Genomic DNA, 26,015 nt, shown 5'->3' with positions numbered 1-26,015 from the left:
TTCAGATACTTGCAAGCAGGGGCGGAGCGAGGGGGCTGGCTTCTGGGGCTCCAGCCCCCAATGTTTTCTCAAAAGCCTCTAATCTTTTAGGTTTTTAAAATAATTTCAACTTTGTGTCATTTCTCCATCTATGGAGTTAAAGTTATATTATTGGGGAAGTATCGCCTTCATTTGAAGATTAGTAATGCTAGTAATTAGTAATTCCTACCCTACCTATGTTATGTAATTTAAAAAGAAATTCACATCAGACAATTTTTGCCTCGTTAGGCGGCAGGAGTGAAAAAAATTCAACGTCAACATTTGTTGTGTTCTGGTTTCAGAATGATGAAGACAGGAGAACAGTTAGATACAAAAGAGAACGTAAGCTCGACAGGATGGTTTTGTTCCTTGGCAACTATCATGTTTTTTTCCAAATGATATACAGGTTTTTAGCTATTTTATTGTCAAATGTCTTAAAAAAAATAGTGCATATAGCTGCCATAAATTAAGCATGCCCCCTATATTTAGGCTGAGCCCTGAATGATTACGTCTGGCTCCGCCCCTGCGTGTACGTTTTATAACTGACAGTCTGTTCTAAATACCTGGAGAACTTATGATTGCAAACACCTATAGAAAACTATGTGAACGTTACCAAATGTGTGAACAAAAGACATATTTGAACCATATTTTGAAAACTTGTACACTACTAATACCTATAATAACTTGTGTCATGGTCCCAACTCAACGAAACATAAGTTACTGAGAGACACTGTAGTTTCGCAGTGATACAATGTAAGGCCGGGTCATGCTGCCAAGTATTAGTAGGATTTAAAAGGAAGCTAGAGACTGAGGCAAACATCATTTAAAGGGAACTTTTGTTCTAACAGCTTAATCTAAAGGATGATAGACAGTATCGCCCATTAAAAGCTAAACTTAAGCAGTTAAAATATCGTGTTCGAGTTATACTTTCATGTCTGCCTGAACCAGAATTGTGAGGATTTAATGAAATTAAAATGTAACATCTTTGTGCACTTTCATTCCCAAGCAAAAGCTGAATTCAACATTAAATAACAAGTATGACAGCTAAAAAATACTAAAAACTGTAAACATCTAACAACAATAAAACATGGCTCTTACACCGGAGTACTTGTGAAGTTACACGTTCACTTGATTTGGCCACTGTTGCCACAGCAACATGCTAAATCAATCACACACATAAACAGCCAAAAAAGGGAAAGTAGCTGTGAGTGTGGAGGTGTGTGGAGGTGTTTGGGTGTATTTTTAGGTGTGGGTGTGTGGAGTGGAAAGAGAGAGTGATATTTTGGGTTTGCACAACAACAAAAAAAAGTAAGTTTTGCAGCTCGGTCATTGGCATCAGGAGTACACTGTGCTCCGAGAGAATGTCAGGGGCCTTCTAATTGTTTTCACTGGTGGTTTAGGCTGTGAAAAACACTGATTGCGTTGTTCAAGCCAAAATAGCACCTTCAGAAGAGAAAAGCAGTTGAACAGCTCTCATGACATGCTTGTACAGTTAAAAAAAAGAAAAGAAAAACTAAATCATGGACACCTCCTTATTCCTGCATCAACAGTGGCAGATTAGCCGTCAGGAAATCCGTGCCAACTGGATAGAAATATAAGATTGAAAATCTTAAACTTACGTGCAAGAACACAAAAGACCTTTGAGTATGTACTGTCAAATATTCTACTGACCGGGGCGTCTGGATAGCTCACCTGGTAGAGCGTGTGCCCCATGTACAAAAGCTCAGTCCTTGTCGCAGCGGCTGCAGGTTGGACTCCGACCGGTGGCCCTTTGCTGCATGTCATTCCCCCCCCCCCTCCCCCTTCACAACTTCAGCTGTCCTATATAATAAAGGCCTAAAATGCCCAAAAAATAATCTTTAAAAAATAAATATTCTACTGACAGAATCAAGCTAAGGAGCATTTTTGGTTCTTTAAAGGTGCTCTAAGCGATGTTGGGTGACGTTACTTCTTGTTGACGTTCGAAGTATTGACAAACAAAACGAGGCTAACTGGGCCCTCCCTCCTCCTCCTCCCGTCCCCTCTCCCTCCCTTCCGTGCTTCCTGAAACAGTCAGGAAACAGTGTGGAAGTAGCCTACGTGCTAACGCTGCTGCGGTGATGGCTCAACTAAATCCTTCTCGTCGGTTATCGGCTGGAACACTGTTATGTTTGGTGGTGCAGGTTGGCGCAGTTTGTTTTGGTTGCTGTTTGTGGAGCCTGGGCTGTCTACAGAGACTGCGTTTTTTTTTTACAGTGTGTTCAGGGGACAGGCAGCTAGCAGATAGTGAGGAGATGTTTGCTGTATGTGACAAAAAAATGTTGCATCCTAAAAAACGTAACATCACTTAGAGCACCTTTAAAGTACATTCTGCAAATGCTAAACTAATATCGAAACGTCCTTCTTAACTAGAATTCAGAGCACTGGATGAGGTGTACATGATCCAACATTGTAAGAGTAAATATTGTATCATGTGCTTATGAATCTTCATGTGTACCACTTCAACTAAATAGTTTCTGAATGAGTGGACCACGTGTGTGTCTACACCGTGAGCAACCTGATCAAAAACTGTTCACGTTTCACTTTTTCAGCCAGACTCTAAAGAAACCCTCAATCAGATGAGCTCAGGACTTTGGCGCTCGACTCAAGCCAGCTGATAGTGGACTGGTCGAGTCTCCAGAGGCTGGTTTCAGAACAAAAAGGCACGTCACCTGTTTCAACAGCCAATAGCGTAGTCATCTGGTCAAGACCGCTACAAACTATAGAAATAAATTGATCCATGATCCATTTTAGTTCAACGTTACAAACTGTCAGCTGGTCAGAAAAGCAGAGTTTTACACGGAGGCTCAACGACCGTCCGCGAGCACGGTATGTGGTGGAGTGAGCTAGAGTGACTGAAGAGAGCGAGCGGCGTTAGAACAAAGACGTGAATCAGAGAAATAAAATGTTTTTGCCGTTTCCTCACTAGAAATGCAGCTGCAGCAAGCATCTCACTATCACTAGCGTTATCCACCTTCATATTTAGACGCAACATGATAGATCCAGCTACAAAAAAGCCTGAAAGTCGGAAGTTAAACAGAAGTACAAAGAGTGGTTGCTATGGAGATTATACATCGTCATGAAGGTGTCCGGTCTTCCTCACTTTCTCTCACAGTCACAACACAAGGGTTAGCATTAGCCAAGCTGCTCCCAGTATGAACACACAGTGACAGCCCTGGTTGATTTCATACTAGGAAGACACAATGTAATTTCTTTTTTTTTACCTTACAATCGTTTAAAAAAAAAAAAAAAAGATTAAATATAACCATTTAAAATATAAAGCTGCACTTTGTAATTCTTTGCAAACTAGTTATTTAACATTGCTACATATCTTTAGCACAGCATTGGCTGAAGCATTGCTTTAGCTGAGGGAGTGTATGTTGGTACCACTGCAGGGTGGAATTAAGAGATATATTTCAACAGTGTCATGTCCAGGTCTGCTGCTGTAGTCTTTGGTTTGGATCTCCTGGTACATGTTCCACAATATACGGACCCATTGACTTTGGCTGAGCATCTCTCACCCTGTGTATAGTGTCACCTCATAATCCACCTGTTGGTTCCTACTGGAGCGTGGGTGTGGCTTATATGCGTCACAGGGCTGAAAAGCGGAAGTGAAGCAGACATGAGAGAAGACAGGTTGCGGATCGTTTTCTGACTTGTTGTGACGTTTCCCCACGGAGTTTGTGTTAATGTTATGTCCGCATTGTGAATGTCTAACAAATGAACTGTCAACTGAGTGTCAACGCTGTTTGCCACTGCACCGACTGAGAGGAGTGAAGCTGCGGACACGCTGAGACAACGGGCGCCAGGTAGGCCTCGAAACTTCAGTTGGGCAGCTAAATGGTTAGCTTTTCTTGTTTTTAAATGAACGAGTAAAACCAAGCTCTGGTATAACCCTAGACGTAACGTGAGTAATCAAGTTTCCCCAGGGTTGCTTATACCATGACTATAGTAGGAATTTAATCGACTACCACTTATTTGCATGAAAACTATGATTTTTATGTTTCTAGTATGATGAGAAGCATTTTTTTGTTTTAATGAGATTTGTTGTTTTTGCGTAATAACATGAAAGTTTCAATGATATAATGTTGTTATAGCCAACATAGATACGTTGGTAAGTAGTAATACCAAGAAAAATATATGTAGACATGAACAATTTCTCTTTTTTTTCATCATGATGGCAGCAATAGGCTGTTGTAAAGTGACTTTTAGCAAGCCCTGATAACGGGTTATATTAGGTATTATTAAAACAAAGTTATTAAAAGGTTCGAGGAACATCATTTTGTCTCCATTAGATAAACTACCATATTGGGAAGGCATGCCAATGAAAGATGACAAACTATGACTTTGGTTAACAGATGTTGCAGCTTCTGCGGGCTGGTTATAGTACTAAGAAAGAAATTCTTAGAATTCAATTCAATTCATTGGATTTGTAGTCCTATTGGACCTTTGTATACTCTTGGTGATAGGTACTTTAAAAGTTAACAGATCATGATTTTTAAACTGCAAAGAAGCAAAGGATGCGAGGCTCAGCAGAGCTGACATTTAGTCTAGAATGTGTAAAAGGGTTGTTTGCACGCTTTTCTAGGTTTTGTGTTCCTTCACAGATCGTGGTCCATCCTAGTAGAGATGATATTAAAGGAGTCCTTCTTTAAAAATGAGTAAAAGTTTTGTTGCAAATCCTTTGGATTGGACTGAAGGTTTGTGATCAAAGGAAAGTGGTTAACATTTCCTACATAGGCCATGGTCTATTAAAGCATCGCACGTTTCTGTAGAGAGCGAGATAAGATATTACTCTATCCAAAGAGGTTTTCCTAAGTGGGCGGTGGTCCGTCGTAACGGAGCATGATGTTGAAGGATCGGGCGAAGTTGTTGGAGAGGGAGCAGCTGTTGCCGTGGTCCATGAGGGGCAGCAGGAAGGCCAGGAGCAGCAGAGCCAGGAGCAGGAGCCACAGAGGCAGAGCCAGCCGACACACCCGCTGCAACAAGCCGGGCTTCTGCAACAACAATAGCAGCAACAACACATTAACACTCGGGCTGGGACGATATGCCTTTGTCCCGATGTGATTCTTTTTACGATACATGGGTGCCGATTCGATTTGTATTGAATACAAATTTTCTTTTTCTTCTTTAACAAAAACAAAAGTTGAATAATACACTTTGAGAGACAATATATCATGAGACATTTCTAAAAACTGTTTTTCAGAAAGAACGCATGTCAGTCAGTCATTTGTAAAGAAGAACATTATTACATTACATGTCATTTAGCTGACACTTTTATCCAATGTGACGTACAGTTGCTACATATCAGGGGTTGCACGCCTCTGGAGCAACTAGGGGTTAAGTGTCTTGCTCAGGGACACATTGGTTGATGTATCGCAGTGGGAATAGAACCCAGATCTCCCACCCCAAAAGCATGTGTCATATCCACAATATGCTCCTGCAAAATCAGGCATTTTGGGCCGCAACAATCTCAAAAAAAGCCGCGAAATCCTGGAGGGACTGGACAGCCCAGAGCCAATAAGAATGTATAGCATCATCATCCAAAAGCATACGTCAGGTCACGTGGGAAAACGTTTTAAGAACTGCTTGGGAAAACAGCACTCTGACGCTAAAACATATGTATTTTGACCAACATATCATTATTTGGATTTGAATAGATAGGAAACACTTATGAGAAACAACATAATTTTATACAAACCTCAAAAATAAAAAATAAAGAACTCGCACAGCACTCTCTCTTTAAACCTCGTCTTAAAGACTGCACCTCCATATGTGCCTAAATTGCTTTTCTGGATTTCTGCTGCAAATTCTTCAAAATTTTCAGGATTGTTTTGATTTTGTGATTATTCATTAGCTGGGAAATGCTTAAAAAATAAAAATGTTCTTATCAACACGTGGGCAGATCTAGATTTAAGCCTGGTAAGTAAAGAGAAAGTGAAGAACCATAAGATGAAAGCAGAAGCAGTTCACTCACACACTCCCAAACATCCTGCACACAGTAAAGTGATGAGCTTTAGGCCCCGACACTCTTTCCCATTTCTCTCACACTTGTTATTCTGTGAATCATGTTTACCGCCTACGTCCATCTTTCACCTCCTGAGCACGGCGTCACACAGCCTCACTGGAAAAAAACTGAATGTAAAACCACACAGTTGCCTGCAAAGTTAAAAAATTCACTGAGGCCCAGCATCAAACGCTAACACATCAGGCAACAGATGGGCTGTTTCTGTGTAAGATTGTTATGTGAATATTATTTGCTTAAATAAATTACACTGACACACTGTAGTACTAAGAAAAAAGTAGTGTAGTTCCCTCATACAACAGTGTGAGAAAAAATTCTGCAGTTGTTTTTGTTCATTTTTAAAGATAGTCTTGTTGTGTTGATGCTTTCACTGTATTCTTATTTCTGTTTCTGCTTTGTTCTAATGTTTGTGCTCATATTTTTACCATCGAATGGGACATAATAACCCTGCTTTTAATGTAAAACACTTTGGGTTTACGTGTATCAAAGGTGCTATATAAATAAAATTCCCATGGTATGATTGTCACACTTTAGAAGCACAATGTGCCTTATGGCCATTATAAAGTTTAAATAATTGTAGGGGTCTATGTTTTGCTAAATGTACTATATGCTGTGTAATGTATCTGTATTCATCCAACAGTTTCAACATTTATGGATATTGTTTTAACCCTTTTAGATGACAGTGCCAATAATCCCTCATTGCACAGGAAAACTGTGTGTGCATCACCCCATCAAGTACAACAGGTCAAAGTCGAAGTAGGAAGTGGTTCTATAAACTGTGTTGATGTTTACAAGTTCAGGTAATAATTTCATTGTTTGTCTTTGTTTTCTCTTCCAAACATTTGACTAACCTGGGAGTCTGATTGTCTGACCTATTGTTGGGGATGCCGCCGCATTCCGACATCACAATTACTGTGTTGAGCACACTATTACATCTTTATAAATACTATTTATACATTTTTATTCCCAACTCTTATATATACACGTTTGCACATTCTTTATATATATATATATATAATAATCTTGTCAATCTTGTCAACTCAGTTCCGCAGTTTTAAAACGTTTATTTCTTCCTGTGCTGATTTCTCACTGAAAGTTTAATATAGCTACTTGCATATACCTTTTACATAACTGTCTTTGATTAAGCTTAATGGATCCTGCAGACAACTTGCTACAATGTCAAACAGGCTTCAGTGAATACATTAATCATTTGATGGCGAGCTTGATAAGCGTCATGAAAACATGAACACAAATCCAAACCAAACAACGTGGTCAAACACTTCAGATGGACAGAGGGAGAGAGAGAGAGGGGGGGAGGCTGTGTGTAAAGATTAATGATTGATGGAAGAGGAAATGAAACTAGCTAATCATAAGTCCATATGACAAACACCCACAGGACAAAGGTATGTGTCTTATCTGCACACACTACCTCACTTTACTGTGAAAGATTGATTAGAACTAATAGACGTACAGCTTACTTCAGACATCATTTTGACAGCTTCATGAAGCCCAACCAACACTAGCAAAGCAGAGAGGGTGTATACTGTTGAGCTGACAAAAAATTAAAAAAAAACACGCCTGTCATTCCAAAAATAAATGCACATTATTTCTTCCAATAGACCTCAAGGAAGAACCCAAAGCACACGTCCCTCCTTCTTCAGAAAGTTACTTCCTCAAGAAGCCTGGACGCCGAAACGAGTTGAAGTTGTTTTTTTGTTTTTTTTAAATCTCATTCTGTTGAGAATGTGCCAGATGTATTAAAGACATTTCAAAATAATAGTTCTTGGAGACGAGTGCCTTGGGTTCTTCCTTACCGTCTATTGGATTTGTTCATGGCCCCTAACCAAAAAGCACCGTCTGTTGTTCACTAACACTGTAGTTCCAAAACGCTCTCCTCCACATCTCTTCCAATCAGACATTATTTCTTGATTCAAAAGACTCAAAGAATTATAAGGACCTTAAATTCAGAGAGACTTTCCCAGCACACCAATTCATTGAATCTGGCAAAGTCATAAGTAGCTTTTTAATGGTGGGTGTTTTTGCTTCATGGCACTAGAAACGACAAACAACTGCAGTGACTCAACAAAGCATCCAGTCAATAAAACAATCAACCACCCCCGAAGATAAAGGCTGATGAACACGAGCAGGAGCAGAAGCCTCCTCCTGTAAAAAGTGTGTGAAAAGACACAGGAATGTTTGAAGGGCGGTTTTAGCTGAGGGGTCAACAGGGTGCTTTCATCTGCTCACTGAAGGGGGTTGGTTTGATATGCTTGACTTGGTGCCAGTCCTGGGTGGTCAGGTCAGGTGCTTGGCTCTCCGTAGCCCAAAGACTTCTGGGACATTTCAATGTGTCAAATGAATGCACTCGAGCACTTGGTTTAAATCTTTAAGACAGACCCAAACATTCTGAATTAGAGCAGGTCATTTTGCCTCACTACTCCTTCACTACACAGGAAGAAAACACGTTCTGTTCCTTTGTTCCTAAGAAATGGGTGTTTATGATAAACAGCGATAGGCACCACAGCTTAAAGGACAAAGGAAAGAGCGCTATCTGCAGAACTTCAACTAATTCTTCTAATACTCCTCTAGGGTTGGGTACCGAAACCCGGTTCCACTATGGAACCGGTTCCTACGCAACCGGTAGGAATCGGACCGGATTAGAACGCAAATTTCGATTCCTCATTTTGTTTCCACTTGATGTGTCGACTGAAATATTTTCCCTCTGTCGCTCCGAAATGGACGTAAAAATATCATACTCTGTCTGTAGTCTCGTTAGCTAGCTACCGTAAATGTAGGCTACTTTTAAAATGCCATATTTTCCCTCTGGCCTCACCAAAACGGACGTAAAAGCATAATACGGCTACCACATCTATAAAAGAGCCTTTCTTTGAGGTCATTTTTCAGTTTTTCAAGAATCGGTTTAGAAATCGGAATAGTTTTAAAAGTACCGGTTTGGCATCGGAATCGTAAAAATCCAAACGGTACCCAACCTTATACTCCTAAGTGCTGAAGCAATTAGTTGATTAATCAATTTGACAATTTTCTTTTTATTGTTATTATTAAAACAAAATAAATACATAAAGTGGAGACAGGTCAACCAAACATCTGTCTAAAAAGGTAGGTCTTTATCTGATTTTCAAAAGACAGATGTGTTGCTCTCGTCTCTTACATATCACTCTAAAGTGAATATCTTTGGAATTTTGGACTGTTGGTTGGACATAAGACATTTGAAGATAGCTCTTAGGAATTGTGAAGGACCCCTCCCACCCCGGACACAAACTCTTTGAGACACTCCCCTCTGGCAGGAGGCTGAGGTCCATCAGGACCAAAACCTCACGTCACATGAACAGCTTTTCCCCTCTGCCACTAGCTTTATTAACAAGGCCCGGAAACCACCATGACTCTCCTCTTCATGCCACTGTTCTCTCTCTGCTGTAATGCTCTATGCTCTTTATTTTTATTTATATCTTTATTTATTCTTTATTTTTAATTTAATACATACTGTGTACATATACTTATATTGTTTATACCTATACTTATATTGTTTAATATTCCATCTAGAGAATGTGTGACGTGCACCAACAACACCAAAACAAATTCCTTGTATGTGTTAAAAAAACATACTTGGCAATAAAACCCTGAATCTGATTGTCACCATTTTCTGACACGTTGTAGACCAAACGATTTATGGATAAATCAGACAACTAGATTTGGGATTTGGGGTATTTTGGGATTTTGTGTCTCTGGTGCTTCCACACGCATACAAACTTTGAAAAAAACCCATCCATGCTGTTTTGAGTGAGATACGGTTTCTGAATGTGTCCGGCCTTCAGTCTCCGAGTGAGCTGTTCAAAATCTGCAGGGCTTTCTACGTCACTAGCCGTAGAGACGAGGGGCCTAGGGGGCTAACCGTTAGCATGCTAGCTCGTTCTCAATGGCAAAACACTGCTACAACACACACAAATTCACCCTAATCCACAAAATAAATTGTATAGAACTACTTACATGTCCCTGTTCTGCAGGTATTCCACACAAAGTTGGAAGTGCGCCCTCGTTTAGAAGAAGTCTCAGCTAATCCTGCCTCGTACAGGCCGAAGTTGCAGAAACAGCTAGCTAGCTCATGTAATCCTTACCTAGCTACTGCACATGTGCGACTGACAACAAAAGATGTTACAGAAGTTGAGAGGTCTCACTCTGTAGCTAAAACAGAGACCTGAACACAGGGTGAAAAGAGGAGCTGCAGCAATGAGCAGTACAACAAAAATATGGTGTTTCTTGAAAATTAAATCATGTAAACCTATTCTGATACAATCTCAAATTACAATTATAAACCTGAAAATGAGCCTATGGCCACTTTAATGTATTGCTGCTCTCCTCCACCAGAGCTACAGTGCTTCCAGCATGCTGCTGTTCTCTCTCTGTGTGGGTCTACTCAGGTCAACCACATTTTAGATCATTACATTACGTTTAATATTATTAAGGTGACGCTTTTATCCAAAGTGAGTGTATGAGTGCATTCAGCCATGAAGGTACAATCTCCGAACAGCAAGAATCAAGTACATTAGCCTCAAATAATCCTACAACTACAAAGAGCAACATGTAAGTGCATTTTTTTTTTTGTAACCGTCATCATCATGTCTTTTTTTTTGTTGAGAAAATCCATTTCTGCAAAATCAGTTCAGGTGGATGTTCCACGAGTCCGTTTCAGATGGTGAAGAGTCTGTTCGTATTCTTACGCTCTTTTCAACACTAATAAGACAGTAGACACAGCTATACAGTGTTCCACAACTGTGTGTCTATAATCAATAATCTCCTGCTACTTTAAAATACATGCATGCCACTTAATAGAGTACTAGCTGTACAAGGTTTTTCAACTAAAGGAAAAGAAAATCTGGTGTTCATGCTGCATAAGAATTTTTATTTAATCTTAAAACGTCGGCCTCCAGAGTTAATTAACTTTAAGTACATGTAAGTCAGTTAATTATACAGCTCAAATTAAGCACTCCTTATTCACAAGTAAAGTGTTATATGTAACTGTAAAAATGCATTATTTTAACATAAGGGAAGACTTGGTGTGAAAGTGATTACATTTACATAAAATTAATGCGAAAGTTTGGGAGGAATTTCATATTTTCCAGTGCTTTAGGTGATTGATCATGGTAATCCTACTCTCAGTATTGAGCAAATGGATACTGATAATAATCTCTGCAACACTTGTGATGTCCAGTTATTTTGAGTAATCTCTTTAAAATCCTAAATAGTTTGTTGTTACCTTTTGCACCTTTGCAGTCACGGGCGGCTCCTCTTGTTCGGCTTGGACTCTCTGCAGAGATATGAAATAAAAAAAGAAAACTCAGCAAGAGGTACAAACATCATACTACAGCACTGACTCATGCAGGACAACACTGCTGAACTGACAGGTGACATTTTAGTGTCATGTTGCACAGCCCAGGGCGTTGTTCTTAAAAATGATGTTCGAGATTCTAAATCCTTTATTAATCCCACGAGGAAATTCACACTGTTGCAGCAGCAAGGGATAGTGGGAAAAGTACTAGACACTCTAATGATAATCAAACAATAAATAAATATAAGTAAAGAGAACAAACAGTAACATGTATTTACAGTATTGCACATTATTATTGCAAGGTTGATTGATGTGGGATTGAGAATACATTTTCATTTGGTTACACCACATCTGGAGAACACGTGCAATCAGTGTACTGAGCAGCAGCTTCTTGACAGATGTGTGACAGGGAATCCTAACCGTCACTGTGCAAGCAGTGCTCTAAATGATGTTGCACTACCACCTTGTGGTGAAAAAACAATCCCATGACAGCTCATCACTGAAAGCACATGAGTTAATGCAGGATCCTGACATACAACAGCAACTATAGACAGTTTCCTGAATTGAGCAGAGTTTAGGGCTGTCCTGGACTAAAGAACTTCTCAGTCGACTAACACTCAACATGATTTTGTCGACTGATTAGTTGATTTAATTGACAGATCTGTAAAACTTAAGTTTCTTCTCAAAAAATCATGCAAAAGCATCACTTTACATTTAAGTAAGTAAGTGGCCTGAAGTTCATACTTGTGCGTTGGTGTGTGCGTCGATCTCTAATGGCAGGGCCGGCATGTGTGTGTGAGAGGGTGACAGGGACTAGCTTCGGAGCGAGTGCCGACTCTAGAGTCATAGTGAGAGAATCTGGGGAGGGAATCTGCAGCAGGAAACCCTCTCCTTGATTTCATGTTGTTTATGGAGAAGGAGAACCAGGAAATGAGTCGGGGGAAATGCAACGCTACCAAGCCACGGCCTAGCAACGTGCAATGCCGCGAAGTGTAATTAAATTGTTTTGAGAGGTGCACGTCAGGCTACGGTGTAGGGTATGTATCTCCACGTAGCTGTGTGTGTACCTACACTGTCGATTTAACACAGAAGCATGAATTGGCCTCAAGAGGGGGCAGCCCTAGTACAATCTCATTTTCTCATCATCAGCCTGAGATTATTCTCCCCATCCCCGCTATTCTCTGTGAATTGAAATGCAAGCAGTTTTCACTCTACATGGTCAGCTCTCCTCTCACCTTGCCGCCGGCCCTGGCCCTGGCCCTGACCTCTCCCACATCCTTCAGTTTGGACTTGTAGAGCATCCAGCGGTAGCGAAGTTCCTCCAGACCCACGTCCTCTGCCGGTCCAGAACCAGCCTCACTGCCCGGACTCTCCTGGAGCAACAGCTGGAACTGCTCCTGACCCCCGGCCACACCTGCCCTCAGAGCCTGCACCGGGACAAAGCAGAGACATTTAGCTATGCTCGACGAGAACAGGAAGCTCATGGTGTCTGAATGACAAGCAACGTAAGGTGCAACAGAACTAGAGCTGCAAAGATTAATCGTCGATTTATTTTGAAAAGAAATGTGCACTACTTTCTTTTTTTTCCTCTTTTTGGCATCGTACCTGGGGTGATAGAGCTTTCACCATTGCAGCCCCCTCCCTCTGGAACTCCCTACCCATACACATCCGCTGTGGTGAAATGTAACTAAGTACATTTACTCAAGTACTGTACTTAAGTACAAATTTGAAGTACTCGTACATTACTTTTCATGTCACTTTCTACTTCGACTCCGCTACATTTCAGAAATATTGTACTTTTTACTCCACTACATTCATCTGACATCTTTAGTTACTAGTTACCTTACACATTTTGATTTTTGCAAACAAAACACATGTAGTTTCTAAAATACAATGTTTTATTATAAATTAAACTACCCAACAACATAACAGCCTACATGTCCAGCAGAGATGATTAAACACTTAGTTGATTGATAAAACAGTTTTGATCGTTTCCCGTGAAGTAAAAATTCTCTGATTCCAGCTTCTTAAATGTGAATATTCAGTAAACTGAATATGTTTAAGTTGTGGACAAAACAAGACATTTGAGGACGTTGTCTTAGGCTTTGGGGAACACTTTTTTCTGCACATTTTTCTGACTTTTTATAGACCCAACAACTAATTGATTAATCACGGAAATAATCAACAAATTAATCGATAAATCAATTGATCGGACTAAAACTTTGACCACAAGAGGTCAGTGTAAAAGTGCCTTTCAGCTTGATGTTTAGTTACTCACAGGTCAGCATAATTGAGGCTAGACATTACAGCAGTTTACTGTGAGTTAACATTTAGAATATATTGACAGATCACACCAGCAGAACTCTTTTTCTCAAGCAACAAAAACATGCTGCTGTGTATTCTAGATTACATGTTACATTTCAGCTTGTTTTCGCCGCTGCCGCCTGCAGCTGTCTCGCTTTTCACTGGACCAATTTCAAAGATTGTTCCATCAGTCACTCAGACACAAAAAAGCACAGGAAAATAGATTCCAGGTTGAAAAAACCCAAAGTTACCCTTTAAAATATTGTTTAAAGTGACTATATTCACTTTTACACGTTTCTGTAACTGTAATGTTCCACCCGATGATCGTAATTTTAATTTTTTTATTTAACCTTTATTTAATCAGGTAGGCTGTTGAGAACACGTTCTCATTTGCAACGGCGACCTGGCCAAGAAAAGCGTAGGCGTGCAAGACAACATACAGTTTCACATTCAATACAATACAATACAATAATACAGAATACAGTAGGCTACATAAAGTACAGAATGAAGTGGGCATTTCAAAGCCGGTTCAAAGTGAGGTGTACGGAAGTTGGTGGATATGCGAAAGTGATAAGGTAATAACACGAAGGACCTGTAACAGCAAACAAGTCTAACAGTGAAAAGAGTGCTAGTTTTATATACGGTTTATTAAGGCCTCTGCCCGGGGGCGATTTTTCCCGCAAAGTCACAAAATGATTTACGGCAGGTAGACGGCGCTACAGAGCATTCTGAAGGGTCACAGATTTTGTTGCATCACCGGAAAAGCCTGCGTTATTGTATCCAGCCAGGTAAAGGGTAGCAGGAAATGTCTTTATATAGGCCTAATTGTATTTTAATTTGATTTTAGAGGTTATCTGCTGTAGCTATGGCTGATACTGGGGCACGACCATCACAGAAAAGAAGTACATTAAACGAAGAACAACTATAAGCTAAAAGGGAAAGTGAAAGACGACGGGCAAAACTGAGTCACACACTGTGAATTAAATTTTCTTAACACATTAACAAACCTTTAGCCTTTTTTCACTGCAGGAACAACCCATAACCTGGGGCTCGTCATAACCCAAACTTCTAGGAACCTTTTGAGGGTTTGGTATTAGGTTCTTCATTGTGTTATGTATTTTACAAACTGGGACATTTTGGATGAATGCCATTAAACAGGCAACGGCAGGACCGACAATGTTGTTTCATGTGCTGTTTAGGAGGTGAGCGAAGTTAGCAGTTGTAGGACAGACAACAATTTCTTTTCTTTCATGTTTTGGCTGAATCAAGGCCGAGAACGGGTCGATGCACGCCGTTCAGTAGACCTAAACTGCGTCCAGCGCGCCAGTTTGTTCCACAGTGCACACAATTATCCTTTACTACTGTGATGATGTCTTTACAGGTCTCCCTTATTCAGAACGCTGCCGCTCGAGTCCTCACTAAGACCAAGAAAGTGGATCACATCACTCCAGTTCTGAAGTTTTTACAAAGGCTTCCGGTCCCTCAAAGAATTGATTTCAAAATACTTATTTTGGTTTATAAAGCACTGAATGGTTTATTTCTGATCTGCTGCCACTTTATGAACCACCCAGTCCTGTCAGTGGTCTGGGACAGCTCTGTTTCCTGTCCACAGAGTCAGAACTAAACAGGGAGAAGCAGCGTTCAGTTTTTATGCTCCACATCTCTGGAACAAACTCCCAGAAAACTGCAGGTCTGCTGCAACTTTTGATGTTGCCTTTCTTTAAATAATAGTTCATTTCTTACGCTGCATTGTAACTTTTATTCTTGTATTTCATATCTGTCTTATTCTATTTGAGCTGTTTTTATTTTTTTTATATTACATATATTTTATATTTTATGTGAACTGCCTTGTTGCAGAAATGTGCCACAAATAAAGCTGCCTTTCCCTACCTTTATTTTTTTCTATAATCTTGTTTCCTCTTTAAATTTTTTCCCTGCAGTTTAGATGTGTTGCATCCCCATTTCTGCCGGCCTCTGAGAACAGTAATCTTTTTTACTTCAGCTGGCCTCCTTTTCACAAATACTGAAGGCCGGACATGTCGGTTTGTGCAACAAGCATCGCTCTACCTTCTCCATACAGATGTGGTCGTAAAATGGTTACTGTTGTATTTGCTGAAGTTGTCTTTGCTGTGATGTGAAGTCACACATGCTTACTACCAGGCATTTTCAATAGGTATCACCTCCTGAGCAGCGCCCAAATGGAGCTGCAGGAAACCATCCCCCAAATTGGCAAAAAAAAACCCCGTAGAAAAGCAGAACACAAGACAATTGATACAGGTTGCATTCTGTTAAGTTCCTGCAGTGAAAAACGTATATTTGTGTTGCTTTGGTTTATGATAGCACTGCTAAACTTAAAACTAAATTATACAATCAACTTAAAGTTTGCGCTAAGATTAGGGGTGGAACGGTACATGTATTCATATTGAACCAAAACGGTACGGGCGTCTCGGTTCGGTACATGAATTTACATGGACAATACACGGTATAAAAATAAATAAAACTCGCGTGCAAATGAATTAATGTAATGTGGAACTACTGTTACATACGCGTTTCTTAGGGACACCTAATCTGTAGCCCCGCCTTAGCTCTGAAGCTCCCAAGCTCCGCCTACATGTCGAGTCGGTCCAGTGAGTCCACACGAAGCAAACTAGTTCCTTCCATATACAACCAAACACGGATGTACTGTAACTGTTTCCCTTCTTGCCTCGACCACAAATGGCTTCCAGGCCCATTTGCTTCGCTGTTTGCTCCGCCGTTAGCTTCGCTGTTTGCTGCTAGCTCCGCTGTTAGCGTGTGAAGCTAACGCCACAATTCGCCAACTGCTCTGTGTAACCGAAGCTGCTCTTTTAACACCCCTGCTCTGTGCATTCACATATGAGAGCAGCGCTTGTCTCCCATATCACACTACTAGCTGATTGTCTTATTTTGCTTACAAGTTCCAGATGGAGTCTGGAGATGATGTGGGGTAGCCTAGTTATTGTTTACTGTTTACATCGTACTTTATACACTCAGGCTGTTGCAGCTAGCTCAGGGGATAGACTGGATGACACTAGGTGGTACAGCCTGAGACATGCACAATAAAAAAAATTTCCTTCTGCATTTTTGTTATGCCTTTCCCTCCATTGTACCGAACCGAACCGTGATGTCTGAACCGAGGTATGAACCGAACCGTGACTTTAGTGTACCGTTCCACCCCTAGCTAAGATCATTGGTCAACCTGTTGCACACTCCTTTCAAACCATTTTTTCATTTTCAGTCCACAAGAAGAGCATGCTCAGGCTTGCAAACAGCATCTCTTCTGACTTTGTGCATGTTTTAATTTATGAATACCTACTTCTGCTTTCTAACAGGCGGTTAGAGTCCCTTTGTTTAGATACAACAGGCTCAAGAACTCTTTTATACATCAGTCTAAACCAAAATCAGTTTCCTGCCAATTAAGATCTGGTACCGAGGATATCATGAAACATGTTTCTTTGCCATGACTGTTGCTATGTCTCAATCTTTGTACCATATGTGGAATTGTTGTCTAGCTCTGTGTGTAATCTTCTTTTTATTTCTTTAATCTCCTTTTGACCAGAGCTCCTCAGGAACGCAAAATGAATTTCGGTGTGAACTGACGATAAAGTTGTATTGTATCGTACTTAAAAGAAACCACTAACAGCTTGCATCTGAACAAAAACATATCAGTTTAGTTCAGTGCAGACCGTATGTTTATATTTCTGCCGTCACATTCTCAGGAAGCACAAACGGTGTGAAGTATAACATGTGCAGCTTTTGGTCAGATTTACCAGTGCACAGATTATACGGTTTTCCCGTCCATTTAATGTACTCATACATTTATACATAAGGTTTCTTATCACTGCCTAACACATGGGTACATTTACGCAGACAAACATATCAACACCACAGGTGACCGACCTGAGCAGTACCTTCACATCGTTTACATTACAGAGCATTACCCTGAGCATTTTATTTTTATATTATATTCCATTAAGTTTTCTGTAAAATGGAATCCAGAGTACTTGGCCTCATTCATTACTTTAAGTGCAATTCCACTTAATCTATCATTACATCACTCTTAAAAGGCATATACTAAGGCTGCACGACATGAGGAAAATATCTTATTGCGATTATTTTGACTGATATTGCGATTGAGCTATGATTCACGATATTGGAGGGAAAGATCATTTTTGTATAATTCTCCCATTTTTATTGAAAAATATTAAACATTTAAAAAACTAAAATGATTATAGTGTGATTTATTTGAGGATCTGTACTAAACAAAGATTTCTGTCTGTAGGATAGGATCTGTAGGCCGGGACGTCTCTGCAGCTCCACAATACTTCATTCAGAATGGTTAGACACATATTTTGCCTTTAACAAATATTGCGGACGGCTGACTAATAATCACTTATATAAGTACAATTTGGCATATCTAAACAAAATCAACAATTACTAGTCATATGCCTTAAGACATTAGCTAATGTTAGCAATTAATTGCGGTTAAACAAAGAAACTGCGGTTACGTAAAAAAAATTTGAAAAATTAGACAAATATGTTCAAACACACTACAGTCTTAACATCTACCTCCAAGAACGAGAGGCGGTGTCATACTTCAACTACAGACTGAGCTGTAAAAAAAAAAACAACTCAAACTCACCTTGAGCGTGTCCTGTCGGATCTTGGGTTCTTTGGCGCCGGGTGTTGCTCCCTTGGTGCAGAGGATCCCTGAGAGGAGTTCATTCTGTTTGGACAGCCAGGCCTCAAACTCCCTCTTCTTGGATTTGTACCGTCCTGTGCCCTCCTATGAAACCACAAACAACTCATAAAAACTCTTGCACAGCACACACTAACAGAGAGAGAGAGAGAGAGAGAGGGAGAGAGCGAGCGAGCGAGAGAGAGGGGGAGAGAGAGAGAGAGCGAGCGAGAGAGTCAGAGCGAGAGAGTCAGAGCGAGAGAGTCAGAGCGAGAGAGTCAGAGCGAGAGTCAGAGAGGTTAAACTAGGCTTTTAGCATCTGTGTTTACGGCGCCTGCAATATCTTTGTTTACCTTAAAGGTTCAGCTAAACAGAACGCCTCCAGAATAAGTTTAAATACTCCTTCAGGAAGACAGGAACTTCAAAGAGTTGGGACGGCACTGTACAATAACACATCGTGGTTAAAGTGTACTGCCTGCTTAATTGTCTCCTCAATTGAGTGTTCATTAAATACTCCTGTATAAGTCATTAAAGTCCCCCGAACCTTCTTCACGTATGTGAAATGACTTGTGCTGCTCCTGAGTTTTTCTTTAACAACAAATCCATCAGTGAGAACGAACGGTCATCTGTCACCAGATTTCTGTGCTTCTTTGTTTTCCTATCAACGCATTCTCACGAACGGGTCCGCATGATATCATACTAAAATGTGGGCACACCAAAACGTATGATATCCTACGAAATTAGGAGACCGCCGGCTGGTCACGTGATGCCGGGTGGTCACGTGACGCCGGCTGGCTACGAGCTCCATGACGCCCACCCATCCACCCTGACCTCCCTTCGCGGCCAGCCGCGTTCTCATACATACAGCGGCCATCAATGTAGTGAATGCAGCAAAATAAACGTGGAATGCTTACGAATTACAGTGCTTAACTTTTTGAGCGAATGGTTAATGAGAACAGGCTGTTCCTATCGATGTGATTTCATTTCAAAAACAGTTCTTCTGCCAGACAAGTGGCAAATGGGTGCAAAGATGATCACAGCCATTCAGAGCTTGCCAATACCCTACAACTAAAACTGGAAAGATGACAGAATAAACGTCTCAAGACTGATGCCTGAACAGCTGCAGCTATCACTGGAATGACTGGTGAGCTCTGAACTAACTAACGGCTCTTTTTGTCTAATTCTACTTCTCATTACTTTTGAGCCGAGTTCGAGATTTCTGAACCACAACGGCTGTCGTTGGATGTCTAATTTGAGATGTGTTGTGATGCCTAGTTGCTCAAATCTGGCTGTTGGACAATTGGATGGATCAGTTGCTGCAGTTTGAGCAGTTTGGTTGTCACAACTGTCACATGGCTGCTGTCAAAAGATCTGTTGTAAAAGTTTGTTTAATATTAATAGAGTAATATTTGACATGCAGGACAAATACTGTGCTGTGATAATAAAACGTAGCTGCACAGCAGACAGACAATTGTGTCTCTTTCTAGCCATCTCCAGCTCCATATTATTCTATTTCTTCTTATTTTCCATTCATAGTAGATTAGTATAAATCCTTTTGTCAACATTGTTGAAGATTTTCTGCACAGTATTCACCAAACATTGCAGAATGTTGATCTGTGGTTCAGCCTTGACAGGCAGCCGGGGATTTTTATGTTACATTTTTTATTCACTTTTTATCCATTGTCAATCTAAGTGACTGGATGTTTCATATTTCCCTCATCCTCCTGACATGGGAAAGAAAATCCTTCCTGTTAAATTACCAGTACAAACAATGAACCACAGTGCTCGAACATTCTGATTAGTTGAATAAAAGATTTAAGGAAAGAAGCTGACTGCGAGGCCCAGAGAGCATTGCCCCAACAACTCATGAAATACTTCCAGCTGATTGAATCAGTTCACTGGATCAGTTTGGGATGAATTCAGTGAATGAGTTATGGTGAGATGTTTTGCAGCAGCCTGTAATACTAATGAGTATTGACGTATTTAGCACATCATTAAGGAAGGAAAACCATAACCCTTTGGTATTGTTCAATTATTGAGGAAAGTCCTGTGTTTCTGAGTAGGGTTGGGTAACATTTTACCATTATACCAGTGCTAAAACGATACTTTTAAAACTTCAGGTTACTTTTTTAAAGATTATTTTTTGGGCCTTAATTGACAGGACAGCTGATGAAATGAAAGGGGAGAGAGAGGGGGGAATGACATGCAGCGAAGGGCCGCAGGTTGGAGTCAAACCTGGGCTCGCTGCGTCGAGCAGTAAACCTCTATATACGTGCGCCCGCTCTACCAATTGAGCTATCTGGGCACCCAAAACTTTAGGTTACTTAACGTAACCCCGGTTCTTTGATAACAGAGTGAGGTGTTTCACTATGGGATTCGACTCAACTATGGAAGCTCCGATGACACCACGTCTGTCCGTGACAGACAGGTCGAACTGTGCTAGGGCCACGCCCCCTCATTAGAGCTTAGATCGGGCACAAAAAATCAAGCCCGACCCTACCCGAGCCAGTTGCGTCCGAGACTTTATTAACTGCAATTATGAGCCCAATTTAAACCAGACAATTTTTTAATACATGGCCGTTACAACTGACATTCTCAGCTACAAGTCAGAGTTGTTTGAACTACAGAAATCTATTTAGAATTATCTTAATAAATACCGGTAATGCAACAAGGACGAAGCATGTAAATTGCGCTGTTTGTTTATTCAGAATGGAATGAAATGGATCCGAATGAAGAAAAAAAAAACAACTCGACCCTATCTCCCTCAGCCGAATAGCGTGGTTAACAGATCAAGTCACCAACATAATCAAAGCCCTGGAACCATATAGGAGACTTTCTGGTCTCAATCACCTAATTAATATTGTCCTTCGCCACGGTCTGCATGCCGACGCACTGGCCGACAACAGTGCTGCAGAGGGGGGGGGAGACACGATGTAACACAGTTGACCTCACACTCAAGTCAGTGCAGGACATACACCCAGAGCTACGGGAGAAGCTGGAGAGGCATAGCTTTCTCTCCACCTAATAAGGATAATGAAGTAATGATTAAAAAAAATCGGCCTGGCCCGGCTCGTGGGTCGGGTCGGGTTCGGGCTCGGGCAGAGAATCTAAACTCTACCCCTCATATAATCACAGTTGACCAGCTCCTTACAAATCATTGCAGATAGGTTTCTTTCTGTGTCTCAGCAAGGAGGGACATGTTGGTGAAACACCTCACTCTGTTATCAAAGAACCGGGGTTACGTTAAGTAACCTAAAGTTCTTTTTCTAACTTTGTTCGGTGTTTCACTATGGGAGATATAGACCACTCCCGGATTGCATGAATCTCCCAAAGGCAAAATCATATTGAACCCGAGAGTCACACTGACCCCGGCGCAGTAGCCTCCAACACAGCCGGTGCGGAAACATCCAGCCTGTATAACCTCACAAAAAAGTGTGAGGCGTAGCCCAGCTCGCCGCCGCACAAATTTCCTTCGCTGACACACCTCTGAAAAGGGCCCATGAAGTGGCAATGCCCCTTGTGGAATGAGCTGCAAACCTTTACACTCATAAGTCAATGATATGGCCTCCACAATCCAGTGGGACAGCCTCTGGCTTGCTCTTATGGGGAGTAGCCCAGGACACAAACCGCTGATCCACTTTTCTGAACCCAGCCGTCTGACTCACATACATGATTTATTTTAAAATGTAATAACACTAACGTATGTTACCAATCAATTGCTGTTAAATGACAAAAAGAAGAAACCACTAGATGGCAGAAGGGTTCTTTACAACAACAGTGAATGCACCATGAGCTTACAAGTTGCAATTAAAACGCACCATTAAGTCTCATCTGTGTTGTTTCTCTGATAACTGCAACTTTGGCAGAAACCATGGTGCAGCTAGTCTCCTCTGTGTGGTTAGCTACAGACTGTTGGACGTCCCAGTGAAATACAGCCAAACGTTAGACCGTTTAGCTCTCAGCATTTTAACCGTGTTTAAAGGCACACTATTCAAGATTTGTACCTTAATATAACAGCTTCAAAGTCACTTCGATGGTAAGATAACTATTTTGAGTGTCTTTCATTATACGCACAACATCCCAGACGACATAGCGAGACCGCCGGGCTCTTCGTGGATTGTTGTCGGGTCTAGGAGGCGGCACAGACTGAGGAGGGAGAGTAATAGCGGGGCCGCAGGTCCGGTGTTATGCTAAAGCTAGCATAGCACACAAGCCACCTCTACCGAGCCTGTATCTCTCCAATGCCAGATCCCTGGCAATAACCAGGGTGTCACGATCCTCAAAATCCTCGATTTGATTACATTTTTAGTCTAAGGTCACGATTCGATTGTCGATTTTACTTCTTTTTTAAAGCACAGGTTGCTATGCCATTTTTAGACTAGACTTGTATGTAATATAATATCTGACCTTTGCTCGCAATGTACCACATTACATTGTCAAATTTTAAAAAAATGTTAACGTAATGTAACAATAACATATCTTCAGTCAATTGGAAACTTGACAATAAAATAAAAAGAAAAAAAAAAAGTTTACCGACAATCCTAAGGGGGAGACGCTCCCATCGAGCCAGCACAGCGGTCTTAGCAGACAGAGAGCAGAGTGGGCGACTCGGGCAGTCCGGTAACGTGTTGCTCTCTCTAATATAACCAATATAAGCTGCTCTGTTTAGACAACAAAACATGCATGCAGGCTGAAATTCAACCGTGCGGTTTTGTTGGGATAAAGCTATTAGCAGAAGTAATATCCGTTAGCTGCTAGGCTAACGTGCAATGGTAAACACACAGAATATGGTACACGCACATAGCAGAGCTTGCAAACTGTGGCTTTTTTGTTGACAACGCGAACGCTGTCAACATAACTCACTGGAATTCCAAAATACTTCCACACACTTCAGTGAAAGAGGAGGGGGCTCAAGTTCTGTCGATGGATCTCCAGCATCTGCAGTTGCTATATTTTGATTGGCTGTAGCTAAGTTACAGGAGGGTGACTGACTTGCAGCACTTCAACACGTGTTTTTTTCCGCTTGACAAGTCGACCGGACGTGACATGGGGGCGTGGCAGTATCGACGATTCCATTTTTTTTTAAATCGATATTCAAGATTGTGACTTCATTTCGATAGATTTCGATTTAAAATCGAAATCGTGATACCCTTAGTAATAACGGGACAATTATAGATAAACACTGTTCGCCTGACTTCGAGTACATGTCTGTAAGATGCTGGCCTTTTTTTTTCTACCGAGAGAGCTAACAGTAGTGATCGTTATGGCTGTCTATATTCCACACAACACCAATGTAAACACGGCGCTCTCTCTCCTGCTGGACAACATAAACCAACAGCAGCGGGCCCAACGCGATGGTGTTCACATAATTGCAGGAGACTTTGTGGGAATTGTTGGGTCTCTGTAAACATTAGAGTGTGGTCTATCTGAAAAGTGTCATGAGATAACTCCTGTTATGATTTGACACTATAAACACTGAGTTTCTGATTCTTCGCCCCTCACCAAAGCTTACCTTTGTGCTTAAAGCTGTTCCCCCTCTGTCTCTGGCCAAGATGCTGCTGCCGCCCCCTGTTGATTCATCACTGTTGGTGCTTCCATCAGCGACGGAGTCTTTGGAACCTTTCTGACTCGCTCTGCTGAAAATGCCCCAGGCAGAGGAATCTACTTGTTCTCCTTTAAAGGAGCGTCCACTGTGCTTGCCTGTCCTGGATGGGCTGAGTTGTTTATGGTCTTGTCCAGCTAGAATGAGGCGACCTTCACCATGGCCCTGGGTCAAACTGCCCTGCCCTGTCATCACCCCCTCTGCTGCCTGTCCCTCCAGGCTTCCTCCTCTTCCAGGTGCAGAGCCAGCCAAGGCTTCATACAGATCAGCTGGCTTGTCTTGTTGTTGGCCTCTCTGGCTCCCGGAGCCTCCTGTCCTGAGCAGACCGTCTCCCTCCCCCAGACTAAACTTTGTTGTTAGGGATGGGCCGTCTACAGACAGGCCTCCAACGCTCCAAAAGTCAGTCTCTGTCTGCTCTGTGGAGCTGTTCAGCAGTCTGGGAGAGAAAGAAAGAGAGAAATTAAGTGTTTTCATAACTCACCGGCTCATCCCCTGGAAGTCTAATGCATAACAACCACTAGAAGAGAGCAACACTCCTCTAATTTCTTTTTTTCTCAAAACAGTTTTATTCTAAACGTACAACTTTGATCAGCAATAAGCGGACGGTCAGAAAGAGAGAATATCACTCCAGTGACTGAGCTTGAATGGTTATTCATAACTTTTGAAACAGCATTTTCCACAAGAAGTTTGACACGAGAATCTCAATTTGAAATGTGGCTGAAAACTTTGTAAACAGTAACTGGACCTGATAAAAAAAATGTTTGCCAAACTTCTACCATGAATCTGTCAGACATAGTGGTTTCAAACCACACTTGGTTCCTTGGTAGCTAAATGTAATAGCAACATTCAAGAAGTGGTCAAACACAACTCTGACTGTTGAACAAAGTATTCAAGTATTGATATGAAACATCATGTTTACAATTAAAAAAATGTGTCTATGTAATACAAAAACAATAGCTTGGCTTCCCCAACATGTCTTATTTCACTCATTCCAACGTCTTTCTGGCCAGTCCTCCCGGTCTATTTAACCCCGCCCGCCCCATGACCAGTGTGCAGCATACCCTTCACCTAGCACCATCATGATTTCATTCAGTTTAGTTATTTCCTTCGTTAGCTACTGTCAACATGCACCACACACTGTTCACTGCCTCCACACACAACTGATCCTGACAACCACACCTTATTGTCTTTCTGTTTAAACTATTATTTAATAAATGTCACCTTTGTTATTATTAAGTTGGCTGTGCATTTCCCTTTTTTGTTGTGGCCTGTGAGCCGGTCGTAACATGTTGGGGACTCGTTTGCCGTGAGTATAAAACCAGGACCTTGTTTGTGGTTTTCTTTAATTACTCCTAGTTAGTTTCCATTGAGCTAATTTGGTTTAGTTGAGCGCTTTGTTTGCATGAGGGCACGTGTCATTCCAGTTTGAGCGGCTGTGTGTGGAGACAGCCTTTGTGCCCTCCTGTGAAAGTGACGCCAGGTGTGGGGGATTCCCCACGTGACTGGGATGTAAGTAGCCTTATATGGTATGTTTGTTGCGCTCTGGGAGATGTACTTTGAAGTCTTGAGTTTAGGAACATTTGCATTTTTTTTTGGTTGTGTGGTTATATCTAAAATAAATAAACAAAAAACAAAATGATGAATAACAAAAAAACTGAATTTCAACTTAACACTAGACCCATTCGAAAAGGGATAGGTAGAAGCCATAGGCTTATCAGGTCCTACCCCCAGTCTTTACCACAACGAAATCACAGTCCAACAAGATACATCAAACAGATCATTTCATACAATACAAAAATACTATTACATGTACGTCCTACTTCATCTAGCCATTAAGAAAAAGAATAAAAAACGAGCACAATGAACATCAGTGAGATTTTCACTCTTCTTCCTCACCTCTGTACTTAATTAACACTTTTTAAAGTGCACTATATTTACACTTTGTTTGATCGATTCGTCCAGACTTTTTACACAAAACAGGTCAGAGTGACTTGTGACTGTAACTGAG

The 26,015-nt window shown here is 41.1% G+C and overlaps 1 protein-coding gene across 1 annotated transcript in view; it reads right to left on the bottom strand.

Moving 5' to 3' along the window:
- Positions 1 to 2,042: 2,042 nt before the first annotated feature.
- syne3 (spectrin repeat containing, nuclear envelope family member 3) overlaps positions 2,043 to 26,015 on the bottom strand; it is a 54,254-nt gene continuing 30,281 nt past the window's right edge. The window contains exons 13-17 of the mRNA XM_078278184.1: positions 23,918 to 24,443; positions 18,370 to 18,513; positions 12,641 to 12,832; positions 11,334 to 11,384; positions 2,043 to 5,033 (exon numbers count right to left, since the gene is read on the bottom strand). Of these exons, the coding sequence (XP_078134310.1) occupies positions 4,851 to 5,033; positions 11,334 to 11,384; positions 12,641 to 12,832; positions 18,370 to 18,513; positions 23,918 to 24,443 (1,096 nt within the window). The 3' untranslated portion in view covers positions 2,043 to 4,850. The remainder of the gene's footprint in view (positions 5,034 to 11,333; positions 11,385 to 12,640; positions 12,833 to 18,369; positions 18,514 to 23,917; positions 24,444 to 26,015) is intronic.

The sequence above is a fragment of the Sander vitreus genome, chromosome 20 (assembly GCF_031162955.1).
Source record: "Sander vitreus isolate 19-12246 chromosome 20, sanVit1, whole genome shotgun sequence".
Lineage (NCBI taxonomy): Eukaryota > Metazoa > Chordata > Actinopteri > Perciformes > Percidae > Sander > Sander vitreus.
The sequence above is the reverse complement of the archived record's forward strand: the minus strand, read 5'-3'. Positions and strand labels throughout refer to the sequence as shown.